Here is an 18,311-nt window from a genome sequence, read left to right as displayed (position 1 = left end):
AGGCCCTGACCGCTGGCACCGGGGTCACGTCCGCTCTCCCTCCATCCCCTACCCCGCCACTCGCCTCCCCGCCACCCCTCTCACCCGTCTCTTACAACGGGTTCCCATTCCCCCCGACTCCGGACCTGGTCCCAGAAGCGTCGCTCGAAGTCCCACATGGGAGCGCAGCACCTGCCCCGCAAGAGCCAGAGGGAGCTGCTCACGCGGGCTGCGAGCCCGCCGCCCACGGCCAGGATTGGACGGTTGTCCAGGCGATTCACCCTGAATGGACAGTGACCCAGGTCCTCCTCCTCTCGGGAATGCTGATTGGTCCAGATGCTTATTATCCTTCGGGAACGCTGATTGGACCAGATGCTGATTATCTTTCGGGAACGCTGATTGGATGGTGATACCGCATCTCCACACAAACCAGACTCTGGCACGTTACCCTTGGCCCCGCCCCCGTGGCCTCCCATTGGACAGCGTTACAGACTTCCGGCGCTGGTGTGCTGGGCGGGGGAGCAGGTCCCTCAGGGAGCCAGGCGGAAAGGCCGCAGTTTGCCTCAGCCCTTCCCTGCCTAACTCCCGCCGCCGCCAGGCACGGGGTTCGGAGCTAAAACAGCTGGGCGCCCGCCTTTGTCCTCCATCTGTAACGGGAAGTACTGACTCCGTTTTCCCGCGTGGCGTTCCTGATCCGACCCGGGGTAGGACAACACGACTGATCACTTCCGGTGTCAGGGATTGCCCTGGGGGTGGGTTCACTGGGGCTCAGAGCTGCACTCCAAGGACAGACAACTCAACTGTGATATCACAAGAGTATGCAAAGTTCGCTAAGTTTTGACTCAGGACCTTTGAAGTGGGGGTGGGGGGTGGAGGGGCGTCCCCCTCCCACTTTAGGTTGGGGCTGGGGTCGGGAAACCTTGGGCTCCCGTTTCTTCTCCTTGGGACGAGGCCCAGAGGCCCCAGCCTCCGTGTAGAACTGAGTCTCTGAGCCCCAGGTGTGAGGTGTTAGAATTCTCAGGTGTGCGCATTACCCTGCACGGAAATGTCTTTTAGACCCGTTTTTGAGGGTGCCGAGTTTTGTAATACTGTATAATAGATGGTTGTATTCCTATTTTCACTCATTTAAGAAAAAGCACTCAAAACTTAAATTGAAATACATGTGTTTGTTTTGCCTGGTCAGCTGGACCATCATTGGTGTCTTGCCATGATATCGAAAATTACTGTACATGAGAGTCCCAGCAAAGCAGGGTGTGACTGACTGCGTGTAGGATTTACACATTGTGCTGCATTTGTGACAGGCATTTAAGTTACGTGTTATGGGTTAAGCTTCAGCCCCAGAATGGACATACTTGGCTCAGGGCCAGTTCAGCTTCCAGAATGGACTTGAAGACCCATCACTTGGGTAACCTACCCAAGCCCATTGCCAAATTGAGCATGAACAGAAATGTTTATTGCAGCATGTAAGAAACAAAATTGGACTAATAGTCATTTACACAATTAAAATAAATTCAACAGTTACACAATCAACAAGTTAATGTCAGACAAGACAGGCCGCTTATTAAGTAGAAATTTTCTGTGCTCTCTGCTCTTCCCTTTTTGCTCCACTACTGATCTGGTAGATCAGAGAAAGAAGAAACGTATAAGACTGACAAAGGATCAAGAAAGTCTTCATGCAGGAATGATCAGTGGGTGCTTGCATTTTTTTAGTTTATGCAAACAAGACTATGTAAATTTAAATATTTGGGAACAAAACTGTACTGAAATGATACGAAGATTGAATAAATCCAAATTGAAATGTAAATTGTGTCCTGTCCATACTCTTGCCACATAGCAGTTTCACTTTGGTGTTTTACAGAAAAACAAGATGGCATTGTTTTAACTGCATTACATTATCCACTTTGAGAGCCATTCTGGTGTCATCAGTTCTTTTCCTTTAACAATCATCACAATCGAAAATATTTCATATGACAATTACCATTCAGGAGTTCTTCTGGTGGAACCACTGTTAGAAAACTAGGGTAAAAAAGCAATATTTGGAAAGAAATTTAGATGGTGAGAAAAACTAGAGAGGTCCAAATTACTGCCAGCATATGTCATTCTGTTACCGTAAAAGTAAGCACTCTGTGAAATGTTGGAATTCATGAAAACCCACTAAAAATAACAAAATTTTTAAAATAGATTTTTATTGATTTCAAAGAGGAAGGGATAGGGAGATAGAAACATCAATGATGAGAGTCACTGATCAGCTACTTCCTGCACACTCCCCATTGGGGATCAAGCCTGCAAGCCTGGCATGTACTCTTGACCGGAATCGAATCTGGGACCCTTCCATCCACAGGCTGACGCTCTATCCACTGAGCCAAATCGGATAGGGTGAAACTTTCTTTTTAACTTATCAGAATTTAATATCTAATAACTATATCTTAAAAGTTAAATACAAGTCACTTGTAAATCTCTATGGGCTATATATATATATATATATATATATATACATACAGTATATGGGTTTCAGGAAACACACTGAGGAATTACTGCAGCCCTGCAGTAAAACACAATCACAAAGGCTCCAGCCAGGACAAGGGAACCACCATTCAAACACCTGAACTCTAACACACACAGGGCGATGTGACACAAACTCACACTGACAAAGGTGATGTCTCCAGAGACACACCGCCAGGCCCTCTGCAGCACCCATGCAACAGCCCTTATCTCCTCAGGATGAGCCTACACCATGTATTAGGTCTAGTAATAATTAATGTCGTTTTCTAATACTTTTTAAATTGTATTTAAACAATACAACAAAATTTAATCAACAATATAGTTGCCGTTGTTTTCTACTACTTGTGCCCAACGCTCAGAAAGCATTTTAATCCCTCTGTTGTAAAATTCTTGTGATTTTGATGCAAAAAATTCGGTCAATGCATTTTTGAGGCATTCTTCATTATTAAATTTTTTTCCAAGAAGAAAGTTTTGTAAAGAACGAAACAAATGGTAATCGGAAGGGGCAATATCAGGAGAATATGCAGGTTGAGGGAGAACTTCCCATTCCAACTGGTGCAGTTTTTCAGCAGTGATTCTTGCAGTATGCGGTCGTGCGTTATCGTGGTGAAGAATTACGCCCTTCCGATTAATCAGCGCGGGTTCTTTTTCTCTTAAAGCTTGGGCTAACCTTTCCAATTGGGCACTATACACTGCACTTGTAATGGTTTGGTTAGATGGTAAAAGTTCATCATGAAGAATTCCTTCAAAATTCCACCAAACACACATCACTTTTTTCTCATGCAAGTCAGGTGTTGGCGTGGGCCGCGGAGCCTCATTTTTGTCCAACCATTGAGGCCGCCTTTTCAAATTAACATACAGCACCCATTCTTCCTCTCCGGTAACAATTTGCTCTAAAAATGGCAAACGGTTTTGACGAGAGAGGAGCGAACTGCAAATTGTGACTCTTTGATTACGGTTGTTGTCGGTCAACTCATGAGGAACCCATTTTCCAAACTTTTGGACTTTGCCAAGTGCACGCAATTGATTGGAAATTGTTTTTTGTGAACAATTTAAAGTTGTCGCAAGCTCTTGTTGGGTAATTTGAGGATTTTGCACCAAAAGAGCTTGAAGAGCTTCTTGATCAAAATTGGACACACAGCCTCGACCACTCTTGTCATCTAACGAAAAATTTCCCTCGCGAAATTTCTCAAACCAACGCTGGCATTTTCTGGCGCTAACTGCATCTTGACCAAGAACACTACTGATGTTTTTTGCAGCCTCACTTGCTTTTCTTCCTAATTGGAACTCAACTCGTAAAGCATGCAGTGCCGAATATGCTCTTCATCCGCCATCTTCTTAGCCCTAGTTTTGCAACAAAAACCAAACCAAACACAAACTTTTTCAAGCAAAACTTGTTAATTGCACTTCACACGTTCTGTAGATACCACGTGTTTGAAGGTTATGTCAATACAAGTCAACGCCAAGCAAGATTTTAAACGAATGTTTAAAAACGACATTAATTATTACTCGACCCGATACTTCTCTCTCCTCCTGGAATGGGACAGGACACTTGCTGAACCTCCACAGTACAAGCCTCTCCTCATCAGAACCACAGGAGGCGGACCTGAGCCAGAAGTGTCAGGGGCCCACTGTGGCTGGGATTCCGACGTTCCAGGCTACCCCTGCAGCTTTCGGATTCTTCTAGAAATGCACTCATCACGTTAACCCTCTGTCACTCTGCTCAGTGAGGACAGCGAAGGCGTCCAGCCCCGAGTGCCCTCGGCCTGCTGGTCTCATGTGCTGGCCCCATCTGCCCTGAGCGGCCCCAAATCCTCAGACAGCGGCGGCCCCTGCTGAAGCTCAGCCAGAGGTGGCTCTCACAGGACCCAGGGAAGGAACTGAGCTTCCCTTTTCCCTACTCAGCCTCTTCTGAGTCTCTGCCCCACTGGCCTGCCCTGCGTCCTTCCAATAGGGCTGAGCCCAGGTATCTCTGCAGAACTTCTTCAAAGGCTGCTGCGTGTCTGCGGAGACTCTGAAATCTCCGTTTCCCATGGGCCACCGGGGCTGAGACTGGGCAGAGCACAGAGGCTGGAAAGGACATGGGGACTGGCAGATGGCTCTGGAGCCTTGGATGGGTCACGGGGAGAAAACGGGGTTGTTGTAGAACAGCGGTTGGCAAACTGCGGCTCCAGAGCCATGTGTGGTTCTTTGGCCCCTTGAGTTTTTAGCAAAGGTCAGCTTAGGAGTGCCCTAATTAAGTTAATAACAATGTACCTAACTAGATAGTTTAAGTTTAAAAAATTTGGCTCTCAAATTTCAATCATTTTACTGTTGATATTTGGCTCTGTTGACGAATGAGTTTGCCGACCACTGTTGTAGAAGATGAGGTCATACTGGAGAAAGGTGGGCCCTCATCCAGTAGTTAAAAGAGAAGAGACGGGCATGCACACAGGGAGAAGGCTGCCCTGTGAAGACTCCAGAGAAGCTGCCTCAGGCCAATGAATTTCCAGAAGCTGGGGAGAGGGGAACACATGCTGCCCTGGCACTTTCAGAGAAGCTGGTCCTGCCAACACCTTGATTTTGGACTTCTGCCTACAGAACGAGGAGACAACAGTTTCTGTTGTCCCAAGCCATCCAGTTGATTTTCCTTGAAAATAAAATACATTTTAAAAAAATTAAACTCATATGAAGGAACTGAACTTAGTTCTGTGTCACAGAAATTTTCCCAAAGCTGCTAGATGAGGAAGGTGTGTGTTCTCACAAAGAGCTGGGTTAGCTCACTTAAAAATTCAACAGATCAACGAAGCCCCAAGTGTTTTATTTTGCTGCAATACTATAGTTTTTGTGGTGGAGGCAGGATCAGAGAACCACTGAAAATATTAAGAACAGTGTGTGCTGTACACATTAGACTTTATGAACTCTATTACAATCTAGAGAAGAGGGTGAATCATAGTATTAGAGTCACTGACCATGAGTCTGGATTAGTGGTCTGGAGGACACCTTACAGTTCCTGGGAAAATACAGGTTGGGAGTACCTGACTACACAAATGTCTGGATCACTGATACCGAGTGAGCTCATGGAGATGTCTGTGGAAGCCTGTACCTCTGAGAAGAGTGGAAGTCAAGCACTTGCATTTCTTTTTAATGATATTCTTTGTCAGTCAGGCAAAGACACCAGGGAGAGGGGCTGAAAGCTAGCATCTAGAAGCCCTACCTTTCTATCACACTTTAATAAAGCTCCAAAAAATAATGGTTTGGGCCAGGGGACATGCTGGTAGTGCTGATGTCATCAGGTTAGATCTAGGGTTAGGGTTAGGGCTAGGGTTCAGGCTCAGGTTCCAAATCTGATGCCAAGTTAGGCCACTGGTGAATTAGAACATGGAATCATAAAGGATTCTGGGACCTGCAATTCCCATTGGCCACAATGACACAGCACAATCCAACAGAACCATCTCAAACCCTGTCTCTCTCATGGTGATATCACAAGGATTTCTTAAGTAAATGCCTACTGTCCAATTCCCAATCACAAGCAACAACAACAGGGGCGGGCAAAAGCTGAAAACAACAATTCATATAACTTTATAATTACAAAAACACAAGAAAAGTGGAAGACTCCTCTGGCCAAAATATATGATGGTTGATATCCGTATCTGCCACATTAAGTCAGTAAAAAAATCCAACAAATAAAGTGTCATTGTTCCAATAACCCTTTACAGGACCATTTAAAGTAAACAAACTAATGACAAAAGTTTTGTTTACTGAAATGTAAAAAAAACAAAACACTACACGCAAATTTTATGTACTATAGCTAAGAGTACTTTGAGAGTTATTTTTCACCTAAATGTTTATTTGCAAAAAAACTGGAAATATACTACCGATAGGTCCATTTTAATAATGAGATACTCATAAAGGCAACACCATATTTACAGCTTTCATAAGACTACCCTCCTGGTGTGAATTTTCTGAAGCACTGTTCATGAAAATACACTTGCAGGAGGACTTCCCACATTATAGATGCAGTGTTTTTCTGTAGTGTGTGTTCTCGTATGTCTTCTTAAGGATGAGGAACGATTGAAGGCTTTCCCACACTGCTTACACGCATAAGGTTTCTCTCCAGTATGCATTCTCATGTGTATCGGTAACGATGATGGCCATTTGAAGACTTTCCCGCATTCCTTACACTCGTAAGGTTTCTCTGCGGAGTGTTTTCGCACATGCTGTTGCAGAAGTTCGGGCCAACTGAAAGCTTTCCCACACTGCATGCACTTGTAGAGTTTCTCGGCAGTGTGCCTTTTCATATGTTTTTGTAAGGACATGTGGCAATAGAACGCTTTCCCACATAGTTTGCATTCATACGGTTTGTCTCCAGGATGCTTCTCTTTAGTGTGTGTCCTCATGTGTTTTCGTAAGGATTCGCGCCAGTTGAAACTTTTCCCACACAGAGTGCATTCATAAGGCTTCTCTCCAGTGTGCACTCTAATATGTCCTTGAAAGGACGAGGGATGGCTAAATGCTTTCCCACATTGGTTACATTCATAGGGTTTCTCCCCAGTGTGAATCCTTCCATGTCTTCTAAAGGATTGGAGATAATTGAAGGTTTTCCCACACTGTTGGCATTCATAGGGTTTCTCCCCGGTGTGTGATATCATGTGTCTCCGGAAAGCTGAGAAGTAACCGAAGGCTTCTCCACATTCCTTACATTTATGTAGTGTCTCCCCCGTGTGTGATACCATGTGTCTCCGGAAAGTTGAGGAATACCTGAAGGCTTTCCCACATTCCTTACATTTATAGGGCTTCTCTCCAGAGTGTGTGATCATGTGTCTTTGAAAAGTTGAGGAATAGCTGAAGGCTTTCCCACACTCCTTACATTTATAGGGCTTCTCTCCAGAGTGTGTGATCATGTGTCTTTGAAAAGTTGAGGAATAGCTGAAGGCTTTCCCACATTCCTTACATTTATAGGGCTTCTCTCCAGTGTGGGATCTCAGATGCCTAGTAAGACTTGAAAAATCAATGAAGGCTTTCCCACATTGCTGACATTCATAGGTTTTCTCCGCAGTATGAATCCTTATGTGCCGGTTGAGGGAAGAAGTACAAGGAAAGGTTTTCCCACATAACTTACATGCATAGGGCCTCTCTCCTTTGTGGGTTCTCACATGTACTCTTAGGTCTGAAGAACAACTGTAGGCCTTCCCGCATTCCTGACACTGATACGGTTTGTGTCTAGTGTGAATGGCAATGTGACTCTGTAGAGATGAATGATGCATGAAGACTTTTGCATATGTATTGCATTCATTCTCTTTTATATCGGTAAAGGCTTTCTGGTACAGATTAAGATCTGAAGTCGGACTGAAGCCTTCCCCATATTGCTCATTACTCTCACAGAGTCTCTCCACCACATAATTTCTGTTAAAAAATGAGAAATGTGTTATCAATAGTTTGACTAATCATAATTTCTTGCCCTAGTGGGCTTTGCTCAGTGGTTACAGCGTTGGCCCACAGACTGAAGGGTATCAAGTTCAATTCCAGTCAAGGACACAGACCTCAGTTGCAGGCTCAACGGCTTGATTCCCAGTCCCAGTCAGGGTACATGTGGGAGGCAACCAATCAATGTTTCCACACACCCCCCCACACCCATTCCCTTCCACTCATTCTAAAAAATTAATGGAAGAAATATCCTCAGGTAAGAATTAACAAAACATAAAAATAAATAATACTTTTGTTAATATTAATATTAGAATTACATTCTCACAACTTCAGTAAATATGTTGTTTTCTACCCTAAGTAATTTGTTTTAAAGTGGAATGAACAGAATGGATTGCCCACAGCCATTATGAAAATAGTGTTTCCTAAACATGGGCTTCTGTCCTAATTCTTTTTAACTGTTTCTAACACTCAACATCTAAGTCAAATTTAATAAAGGTGTTTCTTTTGTGTGTGAAAATCTGAATATACAAATTTGATCTAGGCTTATGTGGGTTCTTAGTTTGTTTGCTATTTATTTATTTATTTATTTATTTTTAATATATTTTATTGATTTTCTTACAGAGAGGAAGGAAGACAGATAGAGAGCCAGAAACATCGATGGGAGAGAAACATCAACCAGCTGCCTCTTGCACACCCCCTACTGGGGATGTGCCCGCAACCAAGGTACATGACCTTGACTGGAATCGAACCTGGGACCTTTCAGTGCGCAGACCGACACTCTACCACTGAGCCAAACCGGTTTCGGCAGTTTGTTTACTTTTTAAATTTCAAGACATACTAAGATTCCTCCAGGAATGCAACTCACCTCAGATCTCTCCACTGGTTTGTGTGCTTATCTTCAATGCTAAGTTCTTCCCAAATTTTTCCTAAGACAGAGACCCAAGAATTTCTGGTGAACTTCGCTATTTTATCTTCCTTGGACATTTTAGTCACAAAAATATCCTGCAGAGAATCTGACCCATTGAACCTAAATTGAGTCTCATCATCTGAAAATAGAAAGGGAGCAAATGTTAGCCAAATGTGACACTGAGAAAGTTAGCTGTGTCAGGACTTCACCAATAACAAGTATAATACAAAAGGTCTAAATGGTAAGCAATTTAATAAACAGTAAAATTCTCACAAAGTTACAAAAATAAACTTTACTGGGAGGCCTAATAACCCATGAAACCTATATCCACAGATAGCACTTTTTTTTTCTTTTTCTTTTTTTTTTAAAATATTTTATTGATTTTTAAAAAAATATATATTTTATTGATTTTACCCAGAGAGGAATTGAGAGGGAGAGAGAGTTAGAAACTCGATGAGAGAGAAACATCAACCAGCTGCCTCTTGCACACCCACCACTGGGGATGTGCCCGCAACCAAGGTACATGCCCTTGACTGGAATCGAACCCGGGACCTTTTAGTCCGCAGGCCAACGCTCTACCACTGAGCCAAACCGGTCCCGGCAGATAGCACTTTTCTTACATGAAAAGAAAAACTCAGTCTAAATACACAGATTCTCATTTTCATGGAGGAGCTATTAGATTCTAGCTCTATGGAAGTTATGACAATGTCTTTCTTAATAATTAATGTACTCCCTTTCCACATTCCAAATCTGGGAACAGTCTTGAAATGCAAACAATGCATGTTTCCCGAGTGATAAGGGAAGGAGCAATGTCACTCTTACCCACGGATGCCAGGTTCCTGAAGGTCTCCAGCATCACGTCTCTGTAGAGCTCCCTCTGAGCAGCATCCAGCAGAGCCCACTCCTCCTGGGAGAAGTCCAAAGCCACGTCCTCAAAGCCCACTGAGTGCTGAAACATCCAATATGTGTGCAGGAGGATGAGTGAGACTCACAGTCCTGAGCAACTGGGCTCAATTCACCTGACTTCTAGTCTATAACTCATCATCAGAACCTCATACTCCATGTCCACACTCAAGTCCTCAGGGATTTAAAGTGCCACTAACACAATAAACCTACCTCTACATTTCTTCTGTGTTCACATCAAGACTTATTCTCTAACCAAAGGGTTCAGACCACATTAGGGAAATTAAAGAAATTCTTTGCAAATTAAACAAATATTCACACTTTATGAACCACCAATCCCATGTGACACAGACAACTTCAGCTCCTTCCCTACTGCGTACCACATCACTCAGTACTATGTGAAGCCCAAAGTAAAACCTGGATGAGGGCTTACATTTAAAAAAAATAATTTTATATTTCAATTACAGTTGACATACAATACTATTTTAGTTTCAGATGTACAGCATAGTGATTAGACATTTATATAACTTACCAAGTGATCACCGTGGTAAGTACCCACCTGACAGCATACATAGTTATATTACAATATTACTGATAAACTAGAGGCCTGGTGCATGGATTCGTGCACATTGATTAGAAGGTGGCCGGTAGGGCAGGACTGGGCGAGACAGGCCGGACATGCCCTGGAGCTGACCTCTCGCAGTCCCTCCCTGGCCAGCTGCACCCGGGGCAGCACCGAGGCTTGAAGGTGGTCTGTGGAGTGAGCGGGGTCCCTCTGGCAGGTAGAGTTCCTCAGCCCGGCCTGCAGGCATCGGGCCAAAACCAGCAGTCCAAGTGTGAGAGAGCACTCTGCAGAGTTGCTGTTGCTCAGCAGCTCCCGCACTGAGCACCTGCCCCCTAATGGTCATTGCACGTCATAGCGATCAGCCTGTTGGCTGGTTGGCCAGTCAGCCGATCACTTAGGCTGTTATGTATATAGATTCCCTATGCTATACTTTATATTCCCATGACTATTTTGTAACTACCAATTGGTACTTTAAAAAAAATTTTTGTTTTTTGTTAATCCTCACCCAAGGATATTTTTCCATTGATTTTTTTTTTTTTTTTTTTTTTTTTTTTTGAGGAAGAGAGAAATATTGATTAGAGACATGTCGATCAGTTGCCTCCTGTACACACCCCAACTAGGGCTGGGGATTGAATCTGCAACCCAGGAACGTGCCCTTGACTGGGAATGGAACCCGAGACCCTTTGGTGTGTGAGCCAACACTCTAACTCAAGAGTGGGGAACGTTTTTTCTGCCACCAGCCATTTGGATATTTATAACATAATCTGTAAGCCATATAAAACTATGCAGTAAGTACAAATATGCATAGGGCCTCTGATAGAAGAGAAACATGACAGATCTGACTCCAGGAGGGCTGGCTCACTGGATCGGTAGGCTGCTTCTGGCCCTGCTGGCTACATGACAACAAAAAAAAAGGAGAAAAAAAAAGATAGTTTTGGTGAGGCCTTTGAGTGTTTTGTTGTTGTTGTTCTTTTGTTTTTAATATATTTTATTGATTTTTTACAGAGAGGAAGAGAGAGGGCTAGAGAGTCAGAAACATCGATGAGAGAGAATCATCGATCAGCTGCCTCTTGCACACCCCCCACTGAGGATGTGCCCGCAACCAAGGCACATGCCCTTGAGCGGAATCGAACCCAGGACCCTTCAGTCCACAGGCCGATGCTCTATCCACTGAGCCAAACCAGTTTTGTCGAGGCCTTTGAGTTTTGTTCTCTCCTTTAGCAAGGGGGGAAAAAACCCCTGAGTTCCCAAAGGTGACCTTTGGATGGGCAAAAGTGCTAAAAGTTTGCATTATATCAAGAGAGAAAAAAAGCTCAATCAGTTCCCAGAGTTGGAGCAAAACTTCAGATAAACCAAGGGGAAGGGGGTAGGAGACAGCCAGCTGGGGCTGCTGTAGCCTCCTGACCCACCCTTGCATCCTGGCCAGGACCTTCCCCGACAGCTGTAATTTTATCTTTGTAAACGCTGAGTTTATAACTAGGGCTTTATTATGGATTGATCTAGGTTCCCCCCAAAAAGATACGTTGAAATACTAATCCCTGCTGAAACCAGTGTGGCTCAGTGGACAGAGCGTCAGCCTGCGGATGGAAGGGTCCCGGGTTCAATTCTGGTCAAGGGCATGTACCGTGGTTGCGGGCACATCCCCCAGTAGGTGGCGTGCAAGAGGCAGCTGATGGATGACTCTCATCCATGTTTCTAACTCTCTATCTCTCTCCCTTCCTCTCTGTACAAAACCAATAAAATATATTTATATAAAAAAGAAAAGAAAAGAAAAAGAAAAGAAATGCCAATATTAAAAAAAGAAAAGAAAAGAAATACTAATCCCTGGTACCCATGAATGTAATTTTTCTTGGAAATAAGGGCTTTGTAAGTATAATCACGTTACAATAAGGTCATGACAATGGGTCCAAATCCAACGTCCTTAGCAGAGGAAGATGACATCTGAGGACAGAGAAGCACAGGGGAAACGGCACCTGAAGAGGAACGCAGAGACGGGAACGCCCCGAGCCTGGACTGCCAGTGACAGAGGAGGAATGGTCTTAGAACAGGGGCTCTGAGGGGGCGTGACACTATCAATAACTTGATGTTGGACTTCAGCCCCCAGAAATTGTGAGAAAACAAGATTTTAAGGCCCCCACACTATGGCTGCTTCCTGCGGCTGCCCTAGGAAACTAATACAGGGTGTGAATCTGCAATGAGAATAAAGGGGGGGGAGATTTTTTACTTAAAATGAGTGATGCCTGCAATTGCACGTATGATAAAAAATGCTGCAAATGGTATGTCCATATAACCTCACCAGTGCTAGTGGGGTCATCCCAATCTGTACAAAGAAAAAGTATCAGTGAGACACAACTTCCTTGCTTTTTTGCCACTGTGCATGGGTTGGAATATAAACTTTAAGTATTAGAAACAAGATTAGGTCTCCCTAACTGATGACTTTTAAAAAAATTATTTTATTGATTTTTTAATATAAAATAATTATATTTTATTGATTTTTTACAGAGAAGAAGAGAGAGATAGAGAGTTAGAAACATCAATGAGAGAGAAACATCCATCAGCTGCCTCCTGCATATCTCCTACTGGGGATGTGCCCGAAAACAAGGTACATGCCCTTGACCTGAATTGAACCTGTGACCCTTCATCCACTGATGCTCTATCCATTGAGCCAAACCGGTCAGGGCATAAAAACCTATTTCTGATGACCTGTAGAGGCTGACAATTGTCCAGAGTCAATTTGGACTCTAAGACAAACAAAAAGGGCTAAGGACCGTCTCATTTCTGCTTGCACGTGGGCCAGCTGTCTGCCCCTGCAGTGTCTCAGCCTTCGGGCTGGTGTTCGCTGGCATTCTGAACTCACAGCATTTGCATTCACACTTCCTGGGCCTGGCTGTGAGCTAACACCCATCAGCGCCGGACGGGCTGCTTCGGCCTCCGTACACACTGCGCTGGCCTGAAAGCAGGCGGAGGCTCCACGAACAGGACTTGGACTCTGGAACGTGGGAGGTTCGCACACTCTCTGTGAGGCCCTGAACTGTGGAAACCTCCTGGATGCAAGGGGGTCTGGTGGGGTCAGTTACCGCTGTCTATGACTAAGGCTTTGTTCTACCACAGCATCACCTGAAACCAAGCTGCTCAGGTCACAACCGTTAGCGCCCACGCTGGCAGATCACCTTCAGGTGCCCTCTGCACCACTGCGGTGGGCGAACGGGAGCCGCAGCTAAACAAAACTGTCTGAAACGGACCCCCTCAGCAGTCCCTCTGAAACAAGGGCTGGACTGAATTATTGGGTCTGCTCTGAGAACTCTGAGGACACAGTGGGGCCTGTTGTCCTGGCTGGCTGTCTGAGCATCAACCCATGCACCAAGAGGTCACCAGTTCAACAGCATGTCCTGCTGGGGTGCCCTGAGTTTCCAGGGGAGCAGGTGTGCCCTCTGGGACTGTGCTTCTCGGGCGTGTGTCCCATCAGGACGCCGTCTTATCTGTGGATAAGGCACTCAGGTCAGCTTCAACTTCCTGGCCAGAGTGGTGCAGTGCGGGAACTGACACCAGAAGCCAGGTCAAACACAACGGAATACAGATACGTGAGGAAGACCACCGCCACCACCATTCCTAGCTTTCTAAGACCTTTATAGTTAAAGGGATTTGATTGAACTGGCTAAGTCCGGGATTCCTAAAGGGCATAACGAAAACCAATACTCAGGCGGTTCTCACCCTACTGTAGAGGATCCTACTAATAATTTTGCTATAAAGAGCCGAAACCGGTTTGGCTCAGTGGTAGAGCGTCAGTCTGTGGACTGGAAGGTCCGGGGTTCGATTCCAGTCAAGGGCATGTACCTTGGTTGCAGGCACATCCCCGGTGGGGAGTGTGCAGGAGGCAGCTGATGGATGATTCTCTTTCATTGATATTTCTAGCTCTCTATCTCTCTTCCTTCCTCTCGGTAAAAAATCAATAAAATATATTAAAAAATAAAATAAAAATTTGCTATAAAGATATCTTGTGCAGCCCGGCTGGGGGGCCTCAGTAGTTGAGTGTCAGACCATGCACCACGCGGTCACCCTTCATTCAGTTCCGTCAGGCACATTCCCAAGTTGCCTGCTCAATCCCCAGTAGGGGCGTGCAGGAGGCAGCCCATTGATGTTTCTCCCTCATTGATGTTTCTATGTCTCGCTCTCCTTTCCTCTCTCTAAAAAAATCAATAGAAATGTGTGTGGTTTTCTTTTGTTTGTTTGTTTGTTTGTTTAAAGATGCCTTTTTCAAGGGCCAAGGGGACAGACTGCAGAAGTGTCAGCAGAGCTGGCCTGAGAAAGTCCTCAGAAGTCCTGCTTGCGAGGCTGGCCCTGGACGGGCATGTGAGAACTTGGACTGGGGAGAGCTCCCAGTACCCTGACACAAGTAGCTCCCTCTGCCTTTTTATACAAACAATCAGACTCCTGCCAAAGACCTGCTCTCCTCCTACCAGTCTGAATTCCTGTTCGGGCCGGGTAGAAGCTGTCTACATGACTGGCCCCCAGTAAAAAACCTGCTCCTGATTTCTCGGTAACTATCCTGCTGGGCTTTTCAAATGTGCTGCCACACCTGGCTGCTTTGTGATGGGGACCCTGTTCTCCGTAGTACTGGGCCTTGGACACCTTTCTCCTGGGCTGCCTGGGCTCTTGCATCGCAATAAGTCATGGCCATGAGCAAGACTACCTGCTGTCACAAATTCTCCAGCCCGCCCAGGAAAAGAACTGATATTTTGGCGAATCTCTATAATTCACCAATTCACCTACCACACTATGTGGACATGTATTCATTTCTCCGCTGCCATACTGGAAGGTGTTAGGCACGTTCTTGCACTCCATCATGCTCCGCTGGGGGCTCTTGCCCCCTCCCCACGACTGTCCTGTCATTCTCATTCTAGGTCTCCTGGTTAGCGGCCTCCTCTTCAGTGACCCCCTCACCAGTTTCCAGTGGATCGCCTCCCCCTGGCCCCCACCTGCACCTGTCCCACCAGCTACTCTGCCCTCACAAGTGACATAATCTCCTGCTCCCCCTACTCTGCCCCGCCCTCCTGCTAGCAGATGTAATAATAAATTTAAAATGCTTTACCCATTTTGGCCTCGGGAGTTCCTCTTTAGGAGACCCTAACGGAAGGGGTTTTCTGTTTCTCTGACTGTCATTTCCCCAGCAGGATTTTCAAGGCTAAGCCCTGGAATTCCTTTTCTTATGTCACTCAAAGGAACAGAAGAAGGTTTAACAAATAGAAAGAAAGACATTCTTCCTCCCTCCCTCCCCCATGAAATTCATCTCTTAGGAAATATTAACTTTCCTGTTCTATTAATTGGAAGTATTTTGTATTTTGCGGAAAACGGAGGCTCCAATAAGTGAATACGTACATCTTTTCAAGGGGACAAGCCCAAGTAGGGGCAGTGCTGAACCGGAACATAAACACAGATGACTTCAAACTAAGATTTCAAGAAGCCATCCCTCCGGCAGGTGCTCCCTGAACAAAGGACACAGTGAGTCCCAAGCACAGGTGGCTTTGCAGGTGACAGCTACACCGCACTGCGTGAGCTTCCCCAGTCTTCTGGGTTAGTTTCTCTCCCTTCAGGGACCCGAATCATTTCCATCTTTCTCCTAGATACTGAGGAATGGAAAATAACTGACCTTGCCTGGAGGGTAGAAAGCTGCTACTCCCTCCTCCTCCTGGTCCTGAAGGCCAAATCAACAGTCTGGGTTAGTCAAGGCTAAGATAGCAGAACAAACCAAGAAGGGAGATTAGGCCATCTGGCCGATGCATGCAACCACAAGGTTAAGCAATATAGAAACCAATCAGCTTCAGCCCCGTGGACCCCCCCCCCCCCCTCCCCTTGTTTGGAATGTGCTTGTTTGAAGAGTGCTTAAAAGGAGATTGCTTTGTAATGGCTGCGGCTGCTCCTGGCCGGCGCCGTTGCCGAGGAGGCAGCCCAGATTCGAATCTGCAGTAAAGTTTGTTATTTGACTCCGCAATTGGCTAGTTGGAGTTGTTTCCCGGGTAGGGGTCTCTGCCTCTTGGGTGGTCTCTTCTCCATTCAACAGATACCAGGGTCCTGTCAGTCTCCAAGGATTCATAACTGGGGTTGGGGTCAGTAGATCCGTCCTAATTTGGGGCCCACACCCAGGTCTCCGCAGACCCCGCCCATCCCGCTGGCTGTCCGCGGAGAGGAGCCGGCCAGGGGGGATATTCCCCGCCCCCCGGGTGGATGCGGCGACGTGCATCTGAGTGGCCCGAAGCCCAGATTCTGAGACCCAGGACCCAGCGGAGCGGCCGGACAGGACTCCAGGGCTCCACCCCGAGCCGGAGGAGGAGACTCGGGTCGGGACCCGGGGCGTGCGGGGAGATCCGGCCCGCGGCCGCTCCCAGCCCCTCCGGGTCTCGGCCCTGCCCCGCGTACTCACCATGTCCGCGCTCTCAGGGCGTCCGCTCCGGGCCCGCGCAGGTGTGAGCTACCTGGGCTGCGCGGGGCTGGTGCGTGCCCACGTCGCAGTCTGCCGAGAGCGACGTCCACGCCCCTTTCCTGCCACGGGACCTCTGATTGGAGGATGTCCGGATCCTGCGTATTGAGTGGACGGCGTTCTGGCACGCCCACATTTGTGGGCCTATGACGAACTGTACTCGAGACCCGCCCTGGAACCTCTGATTGGACTGTTCTCCGGGATCCGCCCCCGCAGCCTGATTGTTCCCAATGCACATAGCTTTGATTGGACAGTTCCCTCAGGCCCCGCCCCTACGTCTGAGTGACAGGCCGTAGGGACACTCTTGGCTGGCCACAGCCCAGGACTCGGGCTCAGAGTAGAATCCTTTCCCCGTGGGTATGGATCTACCCGCAGCTCCGCCGCCGGGTCTGAGTCCTCCCGCTGGATCGGGACGTTCTAACTCGGTTTCCTCTTGGTGCGTTCTCGGTGCGGAGCTGGGACAGAACAGGAGGGTCTCGTGAATTGGGGTCAGCGCAGGGCGGAGCACCGTGGATTGGTGCGCTTTGTTTAAAAACAAAGACCATAGTGACGTCTCCACGTGCACAGCAGGGTCCCGCTAGAGTTTGACTTGTGACCTTGGACACCGGGAGACCCCGCCCTCTGCCCTCACCTTGGGGCTTGAGGTCAGGTCAGCAACTCGAGGCCCCGATTCCTTTTCCCCCAAGGAGATAAGTGGGACCCTGCGGCCTGAGCCTGCACATAGGGCTCCTCTCAGCACAGCCAATTTTTTAAATTAATTTTTTAAAGCTTTGAATTAAAATATTAATTGGATTTATAAGGTATTTAAAATAAAACATGGTTATATGCATTTTTAATATGTATCACTAATTATTGCCAAGTTTTAACAAATCAGCATGGAATTTAGAAGTTGGCCTTCAGATTGGGGGTCCTGGCGTGGACCTCTAGCACTCCTGTCTGTTTGTCATACGTGTCCAGAGATCTATCCTAGGTGCATCACTCTTAATAAACATATCATTTATTAAGGCGGAAAACGAGGCTGGTCCCTGAATTATTGATAAAAAGCAAGAGAAGAGAATAGCAACAATAGCAATCAGAGGGGTAAAAGGTGTGATTAAAGGTATTTGGAACTGTGTACTATATCTTACTGATTCTGTACAGAGAGGAGAGGAGAGGGATAGAGAGCCAGAAACATCTACGAGAGAGAAACATCGATCAGCTGCCTCCTGCACACACCCTACTGGGGATGTGCCCACAACCAAGGTACATGCCCTTGACTGGAATCAAACCTGGGACCTTTCTGTGCGCAGGCAGATGCTCCATCCACTGAGCCAAACCGGTTTCGGCAGTCCCTTTATTTCTTTAATCCTCGCCCGAGGTCATGTTCATTGATCTGTTGCCTCCTGCACACACCCCAACTGGGGCCTGGGTATTAACCTGAAATCTCAGAACGTGCCCTGGCCGGGAATCACACCCACAACTCTTTATAGGGATAACACTCCAAGCACATCACCCTGGCCAGGGCTTTCTAACTGTTCCAGGTAACCTCCACCTTCCTGGCACAGCCCTCCGAGCCACACGGTGCTACCAGCTCT

General features: G+C 46.5%; 1 protein-coding gene across 5 annotated transcripts; it reads right to left on the bottom strand.

The window, feature by feature from the left end:
• Positions 1–5,135: 5,135 nt before the first annotated feature.
• On the bottom strand, positions 5,136–17,138 carry LOC118731310 (zinc finger protein 555). Of its 5 annotated transcripts, none has more exons than XM_045589045.1 (5): positions 16,681–16,818; positions 15,910–15,954; positions 9,617–9,743; positions 8,753–8,813; positions 5,136–7,866 (listed from the first exon to the last, which is right to left on the bottom strand). In XM_045589045.1, exons 1-5 carry the CDS (start codon positions 16,681–16,683, stop codon positions 6,438–6,440), a joined length of 1,665 nt encoding a protein of 554 aa, XP_045445001.1. In that variant the 5' UTR covers positions 16,684–16,818; the 3' UTR covers positions 5,136–6,437. The 5 variants fall into 5 exon arrangements, with proteins under 5 accessions (XP_045445001.1, XP_045445000.1, XP_036315700.1 ...); XM_045589044.1 differs by having other exon boundaries at positions 8,753–8,933; positions 16,681–16,812; XM_036459807.2 differs by lacking the exon at positions 15,910–15,954 and having other exon boundaries at positions 8,753–8,933; positions 16,681–16,810.
• Positions 17,139–18,311: the final 1,173 nt, after the last annotated feature.

Source organism: Pipistrellus kuhlii, unplaced genomic scaffold, assembly GCF_014108245.1.
Source record: "Pipistrellus kuhlii isolate mPipKuh1 unplaced genomic scaffold, mPipKuh1.p scaffold_m20_p_30, whole genome shotgun sequence".
NCBI classification, from domain to species: domain Eukaryota; kingdom Metazoa; phylum Chordata; class Mammalia; order Chiroptera; family Vespertilionidae; genus Pipistrellus; species Pipistrellus kuhlii.
The sequence above is the reverse complement of the archived record's forward strand: the minus strand, read 5'-3'. Positions and strand labels throughout refer to the sequence as shown.

What these genes read in the sequence shown, in the direction of transcription:
- LOC118731310 (XM_045589044.1), bottom strand. An exon ending in CTTTCTACCCTCCAGGCAAG is followed by an intron (nt 9,744 to 15,909) that starts GTCAGTTATTTT and finishes TGGATGTTTCAG; the next exon opens with CACTCAGTGGGCTTTGAGGA. An exon ending in CAGGAACCTGGCATCCGTGG is followed by an intron (nt 8,934 to 9,616) that starts GTAAGAGTGACA and finishes TTCTATTTTCAG; the next exon opens with ATGATGAGACTCAATTTAGG.